Source organism: Henckelia pumila, chromosome 1 (assembly GCF_033568475.1).
Source record: "Henckelia pumila isolate YLH828 chromosome 1, ASM3356847v2, whole genome shotgun sequence".
Taxonomy (NCBI): domain Eukaryota; kingdom Viridiplantae; phylum Streptophyta; class Magnoliopsida; order Lamiales; family Gesneriaceae; genus Henckelia; species Henckelia pumila.
The window spans coordinates 95,237,951-95,253,587 of NC_133120.1; the positions used below are offsets into that span (position 1 = coordinate 95,237,951).

The 15,637-nt window shown below is 36.3% G+C and overlaps 1 protein-coding gene across 4 annotated transcripts; it reads right to left on the reverse strand.

The window, feature by feature from the left end:
• Positions 1 to 8,785: 8,785 nt before the first annotated feature.
• On the reverse strand, positions 8,786 to 14,938 carry LOC140881395 (uncharacterized). 4 transcript variants are annotated; one of them, XM_073286681.1, is made up of 7 exons: positions 14,816 to 14,938; positions 12,523 to 12,812; positions 11,695 to 11,789; positions 11,415 to 11,499; positions 10,791 to 11,315; positions 10,084 to 10,421; positions 8,786 to 9,270 (listed from the first exon to the last, which is right to left on the reverse strand). In XM_073286681.1, the coding sequence occupies exons 2-7, from the start codon at positions 12,689 to 12,691 to the stop codon at positions 9,112 to 9,114; spliced, it is 1,371 nt and encodes a 456-aa protein (XP_073142782.1). In that variant the 5' UTR covers positions 12,692 to 12,812; positions 14,816 to 14,938; the 3' UTR covers positions 8,786 to 9,111. The 4 variants fall into 4 exon arrangements, with proteins under 4 accessions (XP_073142782.1, XP_073142800.1, XP_073142795.1 ...); XM_073286699.1 differs by lacking the exon at positions 14,816 to 14,938 and adding an exon at positions 14,605 to 14,795 and having other exon boundaries at positions 11,695 to 11,739; XM_073286694.1 differs by lacking the exon at positions 14,816 to 14,938 and adding an exon at positions 14,605 to 14,793.
• Positions 14,939 to 15,637: the final 699 nt, after the last annotated feature.

Sequence of the window (15,637 nt, forward strand, 5' to 3'; positions counted from 1 at the left end):
TAAAAAAATAATACTATACATATACGCCCATACATATATGTATAAACATAAAAGAATAATATTACTACATAAAAATAACTCAAATACTTGCTGAAAATATCATTATGCATGAAATAAAAATACTAAGTTTGATAATGCAAAATTCTCATAAATAAAAAAAATGAACTTGTTTAAAAACTCAACATAATAAAAATAAATGTTTCTTAAACATCAACTAAAATCTGCGACGGTCACGGGGTCTACTACCAGCTCGCTCATACGTCCTCGCCACCGGTAGGAGCAACATTATAATCATCTGACTCACCTGCACCATATAAGCGTAGTGAGCATATGAGCTCAACATGTCTAACCCTTTATAGCAAAGTTAAAAATAATGCATCACATAATTATACTAATACATATACATGTACATGCATGCATGCTCTTAAAAATATACAATGTAACTTATTACATGCAACGACTTAATTCATAACATAGCCTCATCATACTAATCATAACATACATACATAACTAGAGCATGACTTAATCATAAATAACTGTGAAGGTTATATCCGTAAATGTGGCTCGTAAACATGAGCGACTGATCAGTCTGAGAAACATCGTACGTGGCGGTGATAAATCACCTCCTATGGTAGTAAACTACCTCATAAATCATATATCATATGGTGGATAACCACCCTTATGTCACACTACTTCAATTTTCATCAAGAAAATATTTTTGCTCAACTCATACATAATCATAATCATATCATATAAAATTTCATGAATGCATGCACTGAAAATTTGTCCGTAATATATACTTAATTGATTTTTTTCATATTAAATATACTTATACTTAAAATATAAACTTCATGCATAAAAATAATTAAATATATATTCCGAACTTAGTTATTTTTCATGGGTTGGTCCAGACTACTGGTCACTCACTCTAAGCCCATTAAACTTAAATAAGAGCCCAATTATCATATTTTAGCCCAAATAACTTAACTAAACTTAACTGGGCCTAAATAAAAAATATTTAAGCCCATTAACTTAAATAAACCCAATAAGACACTAGACTGGCCCAAAAATCCTCTGACTGATCCAAAAATTCCCATGGGCTCCCAAGCCCATAAAAATCATTGGGCTAACTTAAATAAATTATTTAAAGCCTAAAATAAAATTATTTGGAAGCCCAAATAATTTTATTTCTAATTAATTGGCCCAAAAACCAATTAAAACCTTAAACACTTAAAATTAAAAATACTCGAGCCCGGCCCACCTAACCCGAACCCGGACCAACCTGAACTGACCCACAAATTACCAGACCCGATCCAGGCCCCAAGACCCGACCCGGACCTGCCCAAAACCCTAAACCCGTTTCCCTCTTGTTCCTTACTCTCGGCTGCAACCAGCTTATGTTCAGAGGCATCTGCCACCCTACTCCGGCCACCAAATGGCTGAAGCACCACCACCTACACCTATAAGACTTCAAGACGTTTCCAGAAAGCTAAAAACCAGCCCAAACGGAGTCCTAACGAAGGAGAACGAACCAAAACAAAATCTGCCTAATTTCTGCTCGCGTGCTGCGCGCAACGCCGGACTTCCGGCCGTTCGGCCGCCCAAATCCGACCATCACTCGCTAGAGAACTACCTGAGATAACTTCCTCTATGTCTTGGGGTTCTAACCCAATTGGAATCACCCTCAAACCCGTCCTATACAGTGCACACGAACCATTCTCCCAAAACCGCTCAAACTGCGACCTTCTATGTAACCAGAAGATATTGTTTCGGTTCAGACCAACCTTGGCTCAAACCACTCGAACCACTCAACCCTAAGGCACCCTAGGACACCCCTTGACCAAGCCCCAGCCTCTGTACCATACCATGCTTGGCAAAAACGTGAGTCATGACCAATCAAGCAAGAACATGCATCAATACAAGGCATACATGCATAAACTCGAAATTTCCATGAAAAATCTGGAATAAAACACATCATGCAAGAGTAATAGCTTATATGGTGGCCAAATAAAAGTTTTAGACATGCCTTTTAATCTTTGAATGGAGATTGATGCGTTTACGAGACTCCGGGACGACGAACGGACCAAAAATCTACGAAGATCAAGCTTGGTCGGCTATGGCGATTGTGAAATCTGAAGAAAACTTGAAGAAGAGAATGGAGAGAAGGATGGAGTCGGCTGATTGAGTTTAGGGTAGGGTAGGATTTAGTTTTTTAAAATTTGATAATTAGGATTAATTTAGGATAATAACTAATATAAATTAATGAGGTATATAATATAACATAAATATAAGATTTTAAACTTTTAAAAATACCTACTAATCTGATATATAATAATAAATCCCGAAATATAATATTAAAGGATTTTTAAAGATCAATAAAATTCATTAAAATGACTTATTTTGGCCAAAAATCAATTCTTAAATAAATATATAAGTAAATACTAAAATTTTCTTGACAAAATACCTTAAAATATTATTTTAAGACTCATAAAACTCATAAAATATTTTTGGCTAATAATTTTGGCATCTCGTCTACGCGATCAAACTATTAAATTCCTTAAAAATCTAAAATTTTCATAATTATGGGTTAAATGCTAAAATAAATTAAATCATGCATATAAATCACATAATATCACATAAATACATTTAACTCTTAATTAAAAAATTAATTTCTCCTAATTATGCATGCGGATTTACGTTTTAAAATTTTCGGGTGTTACAATTCTCCCCCCTTAAATTGAATTTCGTCCTCGAAATTAAAGTACTTACCCGAATAGCTCTGGGTAGGGAGTTTTCATGTCTGCCTCGGTCTCCCAAGTGGCTTCCTCTTCGGAGTGATTCAACCGCTGGACTTTGACCATCGGTATGACCCGCGTCCTCAGTCTCCGCTCCTCCCTGGCTAAGATCTGAACAGGCCTCTCCTCAAATACTAGATCCGGTGCTAACCGCAAAGGCTCGTAATCTAGTACATGCGTCGGATTCGAGACGTATCTCCGAAGCATGGATACATGGAAGACGTTGTGCACTGCTGCAAGTCCTGGTGGCAAAGCCAAACGGTAGGTCAATGTGCCAACTCTCTCCAAGATCTCAAAAGGCCCAATATACCTTGGATTCAGCTTACCTCTTCGGCCAAATCTCATCACCCCTTTCATAGGTGATATCTTCAGAAACACATGATCGCCAACAGCAAATTCGAGATCCCGTCGTCGAGTATCAGCATAACTCTTCTGACGACTCTGAGCAGTCCTCATACGATTTCGAATCTGAATCACAATTTCTGCAGTCTGCTGTACAATCTCGGGACCAAGTAGAATCCTCTCGCCAACCTCATCCCAATGCACGGGAGATCTGCATCCCCTCCCGTAGAGAGCTGCATAAGAAGCCATACCTATAGATGCCTGAAAGCCGTTGTTATAGGAGTGTCTCCACCAAGATTTTTTGGATGCATGAGCAAAAAAGGTACCGGTTGTGTTTTGACTGTACATGAGACCAACATGTATTACTTGTGAGCGGATTATTCAGTTTATTAGGTAATTGACTTAGTATTTTGATTTTGAGGAGTTCAGATTCCATGGAATATAAATAGAGGCAACTAGGAAATGATATGGAATTAACTATTGAATGTTATATTATTATGCTATTTAGAGATGATGACATGTAAATACTATTCGGGGAATTTCACTCCTCCAATAGGAGAATCTAAGTGTCTTAAGCCTAAACTAACCACAGAATTAGAATTCATATATTTTAAGCATATTCCTGACGTTAGAAGAATTTATGTTGTGCATGACGTTTGACACTAAATTCACTTTTTGGGTTTCATGGATTTATAGCACTCGAGATTTAAGATTTTCAAGTGTTCGATAGTTGAAAGTGTAGTGGTAAATGGATAAGTTGAAGAAAATTGCGATGAATGAAAGATGTTTGACTCAAAGATGTTTAACTTATTATAGAAGGCTAGTGTGTGGATAAGCTTTACAAGTTGAATTTATTGGGGTTGATATTGTAATCATATGCTTTAATAAGTAAATTTGGGAACAAAAGTTTGGCTCACGAATGTTGGAGGATTGATAAGTAGAGTGTATAAGCATATAAAATCAGTCAAGTTTTGGCATAGTGTGATTGTTGTGTTTAGGAAAAATGATTAGTAAAGTTAATATTTTGTTTATCAGAGTACGCAGCAGAAACATGACTTTTGGGATACTGAAACTTGGGAACTAGATGGGTGATCGTGGATAGACTCACCAAGTCAGCTCATTTCTTGTCGGTGAGGACTACTTACTCGTTGACACAGTATGCAGAGCTTTATATCAAGGAGATTGTTAGACTTTAAAATACTACTTCTTAGTAATAACTTAAATAAAAATAAACAAATAAATAATTAAAAAGGGTTTCATGCATGAAACAAAAATAGTAAATAATACATGTTTGAAACTCTCATATGGGGAAATAATAAAATAGAAATATGCAACTTGTTTTAAAAACTCAACGTCATAAAAATAAATGTATCTTAAAACATCATCTAAAAACTGCAACGGTCACGGGGCCACTGTTCCGTGAGCTCATACGTCCTCACCACCGGTAGGAGCTACATAAGTATCATCTGACTCACCTGCACCATATAAGCGTAGTGAGCCTAGGGGCACCACCGGTAGGAGCTACATAAGTATCATCTGACTCACCTGCACCATATAAGCGTAGTGAGCCTAGGGGCTCAACATGTCTAACCCTTTATAGCAAGGTTAAAAATAATGCATCACATAATTATACTAATACATATACATGTACACGCATGCATGCTCTTAAAAATATACAATGTAACTTATTACATGCAACGACTTAATTCATAACATAGCCTCATCATACTAATCATAACATACATACATAACTAGAGCATGACTTAATCATAAATAACTGTGAAGGTTATATCCGTAAATGTGGCTCGTAAACATGAGCGACTGATCAGTCTGAGAATCATCGTACGTGGCGGTGATAAATCACCTCCTATGGTAGTAAACTACCTCATAAATCATATATCATATGGTGGATAACCACCCTTATGTCACACTACAATTTTCATCTAGAAAATATTTTTGCTCAACTCATACATAATCATAATCATATCATATAAAATTTCATGAATGCATGCACTGAAAATTTGTCCGTAATATATATTTAATTGATTTTTTTCATATTAAATATACTTATACTTAAAATATAAACTTCATGCATAAAAATAATTAAATATATATTCCGGACTTAGTTATTTTTCATGGGTTGATCCAGACTGCTGGTCACTCACTTTAAGCCCATTAAACTTAAATAAGAGCCCAATTATTATATTTTAGCCCAAATAACTTAACTAAACTTAATTGGGCCTAAATAAAAAATATTTAAGCCCATTAACTTAAATAAACCCAATAAGACACTAGACTGGCCCAAAAATTCCCATGGGCCTCCCAAGCCCATAAAAATCATTGGGCTAACTTAAATAAATTATTTAAAGCCCAAAATAAAATTATTTGGAAGCCCAATAATTTTATTTCTAATTAATTGACCCAAAAACCAATTAAAACCTATAACACTTAAAAATTAAAAATACTCGAGCCCGACCCACCTAACTCGGACCCGGACCGACTTGAACCGACCAACAAATTACCAGACCCGATCCAGGCCCCAAGACCCGACCCGGACCTGCCCAAAACCCTAAACCCGTTTTCCTCTTGTTCCTTACTCTCGGCTGCGACCAGCTTCTGTTCAAAGGCATCGGCCGCCCTACTCCGGCCACCAAATGGCCGGAGCACCACCACCTACACCTAGAAGACTTCAAGACGTTTCCAGAAAGCTAAAAACCAGCCCAAACGGAGTCCTAACGAAGGAGAACGAACCAAAACAAAATCTGCCTAATTTCTGCTCGCGTGCTGCGCGAGACGCCGGACTTCCGGCCGTTCGGCCGCCCAACTCCGACCATCACTGGCTAGAGAACTACCTGAGATAACTTCCTCTATGTCTTGGGGTTCTAACCCAATTGGAATCACCCTCAAACCCGTCCTATACAGTGCACACGAACCATTCTCCCAAAACCGCTCAAACTGCGACCTTCTATGCAACCAGAAGATATTGTTTCAGTTCAGACCAACCTTGGCTCAAACCACTCGACCCTAAGGCACCCTAGGACACCCCTTGACCGAGCCCCAGCCTCTGGACCATACCATGCTTGGCAAAAACGTGAGTCATGACCAATCAAGCAAGAACATGCATCAATACAAGGCATACATGCATAAACTCGAAATTTCCATGAAAAATCTGGAACACATAATGCAAGAGTAATAGCTTATATGGTGGCCAAATAAAAGTTTTAGACATGCCTTTTAATCTTTGAATGGAGATTGATGCGTTTACGAGACTCCGGGACGACGAACGGACCAAAAATCTACGAAGATCAAGCTTGGTCGGTTATGACGATTGTGAAATCTGAAGAAAACGTGAAGAAGAGAATGGATAGAAGGATGGATTCGGATGATTGAGTTTAGGGTAGGGTAGGCTTTAGTTTTTTAAATTTTGATAATTAGGATTAATTTAGGATAATAACTAATATAAATTAATGAGGTAGATAATATAACATAAATATAAGATTTTAAACTTTTAAAAATACCTACTAATCTGATATATAATAATAAATCCCGAAATATAATATTAAAGGATTTTTAAAGATCAATAAAAGTCATTAAAATGACTTATTTTGGCCAAAAATCAATTCTTAAATAAATATATAAGTAAATACTAAAATTTTCTTGACAAAATACCTTAAAATATTATTTTAAGGCTCATAAAACTCATAAAATATTTTTGGCTAAGAATTTTGGTATCTCGTTCGTCCGCGGTCCCGTCTACGCGATCAAAATATTAAATTCCTTAAAAATCTAGAATTTCCATAATTATGGGTTAAATGCTAAAATAAATTAAATCATGCATATAAATCACATAATATCACATAAATACATTTAACCCTTAATTAAAAAATTAATTTCTCCTAATTATGCATGCGAATTTACGTTTTAAAATTTTCGGATGTTACAACTTCTGCAAACAACCTGCAGTCAAAATAAGCTTCTTGAGACAATATGTTACATTGATTGCAGGATATCATTCAGCCAGTCATTTTTCAAAGGTGTTGGTAACCGTAAAACCAAAGCCTTTCAACTGGTCTGCCTATTACAATAGCCGATCTTTATCAAGGTTTTTTTTCCCAATTTCAATATCTCCATTGCTATGATCTGAAATGCAAACTTTCTAAACATCGGCAGTTTCACTGACATCAACCAGTTGAATAAGGTCCTCGATGCTGAAAGTATGATTCTAAAAATAACAGACAGGTACCAGGTGGCAGGAGGCAAGTAGGTTACTCATGTATTGTGATGCATAACATGCTAAGATAATATTCTTGGAGCTCAAAACAATCCATAAATTCAACAAATGATTAATTATTTTCTTTAAAAATGATTTGCATAATCTCGGGAAAATAAGTGACAGGCAAAGTATTTAATAAGAAGCTATAGACGAACTAAAGAACCTGGGACGTGAAATTTGGTGCACACGTTAGGAAGTAAAATATAATTCTTAGAAACACCATACCATCTGGTGATCAACCTCTTAATGACAGAAACTCAGTGCATATAACCGCAAAATGTGAATTTGGACAACTGCATCACCATCACTAAACTCTTGCTAAGTCAGAAAGCACAACTTAACTTGGGCAGTAGTGAACCAACCCAAAGAAAAACTAAAATACATGCTGCAAAAATGAAGTAGAAGACCAGGAGGGAGAGCACACATACAATTGAAATCGCATAATCACAAGATATCAAGCAAAATGTCAACTTCCCAATTCTATGTACTGAGATAATAAAAGTAGATTTCCATAGTGACTTGAGCTATGCTGCTTTACGATGATGAGAAAACGAGGGGAAGGCAGTAGTGAACCAAACCCAAAGAAAAACTAAAATACATTGCTGCAAAATGAAGTAGAAGACCAGGAGGGGGAGCACACATACAATTGAAATCGCATAATGACAAGATATCAAGTAAACCGTCAACTTCCCAATTCCATGTACTGAGATAATAAGAGTAGATTTCCATAGTGGAAAGAAGGAATAGAGAGATGGCTAAAAAAGAGTTGAGAGTATCACATAACCATATTATTTCCCTATTTGAACTTTATCGAGAAACAGTTGCATGATATATTTTCTTTCTGTTTACTGGTCTGCTTAAACCATGACCAATAAGACGGAGATAGGGTTATAACCTGCCTTGAAAACTCAATAATGTGTTCTCGTTTTGTTAACACGTGCATGGTTATGTAATTTTTCTTTTAGTTGAGATCGATATGAAAGCAATTAATTTTTCAAGCAGCTTCTAAGTTAATATTTTTTAAGGAGAGTGTTATCGCGACTTGATCCACAGGTTAAAACCATGCCATTAATAAAGTATGGACAGGCGTAAGTTCCAACAAATATGAGGACAGCCAATGCAAATTTACTTCACACTGTGTCAGGTGTTTATAGAACATAATAATTTAATTTGAAATTTTCAATAAGCCAGATAACAATCTCACTGTCCAGATTCCATTATATGCATTGACCACTCGATACAAAGCATCACCATTTTGCCCTTGTCTATCCTTGAAAAAGTTTCTGCACACATGGTTAATGCTTGGCACTTTACATTACTTGGTTGGGTAATGAAAGTCATACATTTTGTTGCATGCAAGTTTACAATAATTCACTAAAGAAACATAATTTATTGCATAGAAATCAGTTCATACACATTGTGAGAAGCACTGTGTCTATAGCTGTACAAGTTTTTAAAAAACAGGAACCTTGTGGCCCTAACTTCTGGCATAACTAACCTAAACAGCTAGAGAGATTTACAGATAGGAAGGAAGAAATATGTGCATGCTTTGAATCAATGAGGATTATCGTTTATCAGTCAATAAATTCTATCAACTCAAAAAGGACAGAGGAAGCACAAAACAAAATCAAAAACTGTTTTCCTAAAAAGTTGAAGAAACCGAGAGTAGTTAAAGAATTAGTGAGGATAGACGAGGAGCCCTTATTCCTTGTTACCAAATTTCATAGCAATGATGGGGCGTACATCATCCGCATCAACCAAAGTCTCTAAAAATGGAAGGAGTGAAATGAGGGCACAATCTGTCGGGTCATCAAACCAACTCCTAATAGGAATGCCGTTATTTACCTGCAGCTTGAAAACCTGAAACCATCACAAGCATAATGCTCAATACCAAGGATATACTTGTGACATCTTTAGGATCTAACATCTAAGTGCTGTCAGCTGTTTTAAAACTTCGAAAGTGTTGATGATGCAGCAAGACAAATAAATACTAGTACAATACAAAAGATATAAGCATGGATGAAGAATCTCATAAATAGTAAATTGTAGCTTTTTAACGAATTAACCTCGGCTAACCCAGCAAAGTGACTTCTAGGGGAAACAGGCTCGGAAGAGGGAGGAGAAGGTGAGAGGGAGGAGAGGACGCTCGAGGATCAGATCATGCTTTGGGTTAGGATTGGTGTAAAAATTTAATCAGTTTGTACTAAACAATATAAAATTGCTCCTATTTTCAATTATGCACTGTGTTTGTTTGTTTATCTAACTTTTCTTCGAATCAATATATTGTTGGTTTATCCTCACCCAAAATACGTTTACTACTATTAACTAATCTGGTACAGTAAAATAGTGAATTACTAGTATTAAAATTAGTCATCTGGGAGGATGTCGGACACTGTATTTAGGATAATCCTTGATACTAACTAGGAGGATTGCACAACCTATGTGAAGCACCCAGTGTCCTCGCAAGATAATTAATGCAACAGAGTATTGATTAACCAATTTAAATTACTATATTAGTTGCTACATAAAGGAAAGATCTATTCAAACTTTGTATTAAAAAATTATTGCTTTTCAATCAAAATTTCAAGGTTAGAACCGAAACAAAGAAATCAAGCAATGTATGCAACAAGAGATGTCGAAAATAAAATCAAGCACAAGGAATATGGTTTTCACCTGTGGGGAGTTATCAATTATCGCAACTTTTGCAAGATCAACACCTAAAACAGTTAGGTCTTTCACATAATTTCCCTCTAAAATGATGCATGATTCTCGATATGCCCGTTTTGATAGAAGCTTTCCTTCTGGGTCCAGAATATCTAGGAGTTGTTTGGCATAGATGCTTTGGCTAGCTGTGAATACCATGATATCAAACAACTCTGCTACTCTTTTCAGAAAAACATCGAGGTGAGGCCTTTTTTTCACATACACGGTGTGCTCTTTCATGTTGAAGAAAACCGGAAATGTGAAGTCAGCATCCTCACAGTAATCCACAGTGGAATGCACAAGTGTTTCTGTAAACATCAAAGGAAAATCGCTTAAATCTAAATTAAAAACAAACAAAACAAAAGAATAGAAAAAAGAAACTGATTGATTCCTCCTGGAAGTTACTTGAGCAAAATTTTGGGTCATCGCCTTTTAGACCACTCAATAAAGCACAGAAATACAAAAAAATAACAAATAATGATTTCATGAGATGGACTCATTCAGTAGAGCCTAGAGCTTAAAGAGTGAAATGTACTTCGCTTATTCAAATTAAACTATCAACGTACCCGATAAAGGTTGCAAATAATACATGTAATTTTCAAAAGTGTAAACCTCGTGTAAAATTACATCAAATGATCGCGGTTCTAAGCTTACAAGTATTAAGTCAGTGCAATTACCGTCCAAATCAAGTACTAAAGTGATCCGGCGGGTATCCTTTGTATCACATGAATAACATAAAGACACATCTGGCTGGCCTGGTATATTTCTTATATACATTTGCGGATCAAAGCACTCATAATCTGGGTAATGACATGTGTTTACGTCAGCCTCCAGATCGCAAGGTCTTAATTGATGGATAACATCGCATAAATTTGAATTTTCTGCATCTAAGATGGCTTCTCCTGATGTTCTGCTATCATGGTCCTGTGCAACATCAAAAGTATCCTTTAAAAAGGGTAATATCCTGTAGTCTTCAGCCACATCAGAAAGTAGACTAGACTCTTTGCATTTGTAATCAAGCCAGGACGTAGCGTCTGTTTTATCTTCATATACTGAATTGCCTTCAACATATGGACCAGGAAAAATAATCTCAGAGATGTATGAATCTGAAGCATTGCATGCTTGAGATTCACATTGGTTTCTGCTGATATCATCACCACTTTCTTTGCTATCTAATTGTGGCACATAAAGATGGTCAATTCCTGCAGAGCAACGAGATGAGTAAGATATGATATCAATCAACTTCATGTTGTGCATGCTCCCTCAATTGTAAGGATTGACATAAAAACTGTAGTATATACCTTCATTATTGCGGAAATCTAGAGACTCCAGGATGGAAGAAAAAATAGTATCCACATTTGATGTGCAGGGGGATGGTTTAGTATCCTGCACATATTCCACGCGACACAATTTAAGTGTGGGGCTAGTATGTTAGCAAATTCTTTATGTGATTTTCATGAATAAGGCTCCCGGAGGACTTCTCAGAAGCTTGTATCAAATCTCTAGACTAATGAAAACAGCAAAAAGTATGGTAACAAATGGCACTATATGCAGAATTATTATAACAAAGAATGTGTTTACCGAATTATCTGCAGCCGAAGAATCAGGTTCATTGAACTGCTGTGTCTGCAAAAAATGTTCTACATCAAAAAATTCATCATGGTTGGTCTCGGGCCCTGCAATTTCCAGAGCATATATTTTATCGTGAAAAGAAGTTGCATGATAAACTGATACGCTTACAAGACATGTGAATATACCACTTGCCTACTTATAATTTATCATGTATAGCATGAATTAGCAGTAGAAATATCAGAACGATATTGAATCTTAAAGCAGGTACACTGTCCACAATTGAATAGTACAGAAAAGAAATAAAAGAACCACAAGGGAAGTAAAATAACATGGTGTTTTGTAAATCAACCTTTCAGTCTCCATATAACCAGTGCCCCATAAATCTTAGCCAGGTGATATCACATACAGACATATAGCAATGGTTATGAGGCACCAGAATGGCTGTGGTCTCGATTGGGGGAATATTTGTCAAATTTTTCTTTCTCCTTTTTCTCCCCCCGTTAACTAAGTTTAGATAGGTCCATTCTAAAATCATACATAGTCACCACATCATTGTTTCATGGCAAACTACAGATACAAGATTAGTTGGACACAGATTCCAATCTGAAAAAGAGCTAGCAAAGCAGTGACACTGAAATTATAAACAACACCGAGCTCTTTAGAACAAAGAAATGACAGCTTTTTAAAGAAAGATGAGGTCCTAGAACCTGACCCACATCCCATAGAGAAAGACGAGATTGAATAACAAGCAATGACACGTCTGGGGCATGCCGTGGATAAAACCCCAGCCCAATACAGTCTAGTGAAGCTGAAAATTCAGGATATACTCATGCTTACCATGAAAACTATTCTGGATATGAGTTTCAACTTCTTCCACATTTAGAGAAATTCTGGCAGGAGAAAGAGGATTCTTGGATATCACACATGACTTCCGACAGACATGGAGACCATTTTTTTCAGCTAAACAGCCTGTGGTTGACTTGGTTTTCATTCTTAATGATGGCATTTGATCTGTATTTATGATATGTATAGCAATACTGAATCAAAACCCCCTTTCAGTTCTTAAGAATCACAGAACTGCAAGGGGAACAAACACTTTCATATACAATCAGATCAGCAACAAGTGACTGCAAGAAAAACACAAAGTTTCCATTAACAGATGTTTCACATTATAACCCAAATAAATAAAGCAGTTTAAGAAATAGAACAATCGGGATGGATTCCATAAGGCAGAGCACAAATATAAAAATAGATTTAGGAGGTTCCACATAAAATCAGCCTTATGAGATTGCAAATATATATAAAGAGGATTAGGAAGTTACAAATATATATATAAAAAAATAGGTTTAGAAGTTTAGTGACTCGTAATCAATCATTTTATAGGTCAGCTAACTGTATTTGCTGGGGGGAAAAAAGAGATTGCCCCACTCTAATTTTGGACATAAGAAATCCTCTACATAGACTCTTCCTCCCACATTGGATTGTGGGACAAGTATTAATGGCTTTAAGAGGCTACACAGCAACTTTGATAAATCATTTTGCAAACCGATGACAGGTATAAATTAGTCGCCAACAGAACCCTTGATATACAGTCCCGCTAGTGGCCCACTGCATACAATCTCATCAGTATGGGCTCTGAGATGAGGCATAATAGAGTGGCATCAGATATGGTATCACGAGATGCATAGGAGAATCTACGGGATAAACACTGCAAGAGCAAACTATTGAACGCATAGAAACCACATTTGGGGTATCAGTGTTGGTAGATTGGTATGTTAGGTCACGACAATAACCTCGTGTAACAAAAAAATCCGACAACAATATCCCATTCCAACTCAGATTCTGGGAGAAATGTTAAATTATTAATGGATTTTGTACGACTACTCTAGTCATTTGGATTGACTATTTTTGTAACAGATAATGAAGGTGTTGCTCATCGGAGCCTCTTCCGTAAAATATTGGTTGCGCAGGTCAGCAGGTCTACACATGACCATGTAAGACTTTAGAATCATTATCGTCACATCACTCTTGTAACGAAATCTTCCAAACCATCAGCAAAATTCAGAAAACAAGGGGTGAATAGCATTCAAAATATACAGCTCTTCAAGATCAAAACATGCCGAGTGAACATTTAGATGAAATAAAAAAATTAACTTGCGCCAGAAAATAATAATAATAAAAAACAAATCCAGCCCAACTACGATAGTATTTGTTTGATATAGTAGTTTTTTTTTAAAAAAAATCAGCATTGCAAGCTTGTGGATGACGCACAAACAACAATTTACGGTCTGTCAAAACAGAATGTTAATTACTATTTACTTCCGTCATTAGCTGGAGGAAGATGAAGAAATCTCTAGGTTGACTACATTGAAATCAAACAGGGACCCTAGAAAATTTCAGTTTACACAAAAAATAGCAGATCTGAAGGACATCACAGAATTATATAAAGGCGATAAACAAAAAGGTCTACCAAGTACATATTTTCACCCACTTTGGACCATATCTTTGACTCGAATAATTAGTACAATTTTCAAGTAAAATAAGATAACAAAACTAACATATCTAGCCAGAAACCCAAACGTGTTTGCCGGAAAGCATAAGAATCTGAGGCAGAGCAGTAAAAATTGTCCAGTTCCTACCAAGAAAACCCAAAATTTTCAAGAAACCCCCAAGGAAGCGAATTCAATCCAACTCACGCACTTCACTCACAAAGAATAAATTTGAAATTAATAACAGAATGATAAATTATATGTCTCTATCCGGTGACAAAACCCTAAAAAGTCCAAGATCTTTCCCAGAAAACCCAAATTATTAGAGAAACCCCGAGAAAACGGAAGTCAACTCATCCAAACACTTCCCCCAGAACAAACATCAAGTCAAGAAAACAGCCACAACGTAGAAACACAGAATTTCACACACTTGCTCCACAATTCAAACCCCGGCAACTGAAACAACAGCATACATGATTAATTCAGCACTCGTGACCCCAGAACTCAAATGATCACGGCAACACACACACAAATCATGTTCACTATACTCGTGTATATGCGACTAAATTGTCTGGTGCGCATCCAGACCACGCATTTCTATAGCAAAATCAAAGTTTGATATTGTCTCCATGTTTTTTTACCTGCGGAACACCAGGTCTCTCTCCTCTCGACGCGCTTTCCCTCGGAAGAAATTGGTCGGCATAGGGGGTATTTATACTCAGAGGCTGCGTGCTGGATAAGTATACTTACTTTCGTGATAATCAGCAACTACAGCCTACAACAATCAAAGTTAAAAAGTAGTACCCAAGCCAATCATAATTCATTCATTTATATTTTTATAGAAAATAGAAATAACAGAATCCATGTGACGCAATTAATTAGTCACTCACCCTTTCTTTAAAAAAACAATTAATAATGATAGTAGTAATAATAATTAGTCAATCGTTGATTGTAAAATGGGTAATGCTACATGTACATAGAGTCTTAAACGTTGTGTTACACATGACATTTAAAATTACATGATTATTCATCCATTTGATTTGGAAAAAATCTTTCAAAAATACATGTAGGATAATCATATAATTTAAATGACTCTGTGTACATGTAGCATTATCCAGGTTGGAATCCTATTGGTAATATTTGTTGGCTAATACAACGATGGATCTGGATCCACAGCCTCTGTCAGATAGTGTTTGGAAACCTCCATTGACAAACCAGTTGCGATTGGATGTGATGCTGGGTGTGATGTTGAAGGTAACAAATTTAGTGTTAGGGTTGTGGTGAGGGACAATCTTAGCAAAGTTAGGGGTGCAGTTGCATACCTTATTAGGGATTTGAGGTCGGTGAAAAGAGCGTGACTAGAGGCGATCAGATTTGGTTTGGAGTTATGTTTGAGATTTGGTTTTAAGAATGTGTGCATATTCACAGATTCAATTGAAGCTATGAAAGTTGTCCAAGAACCT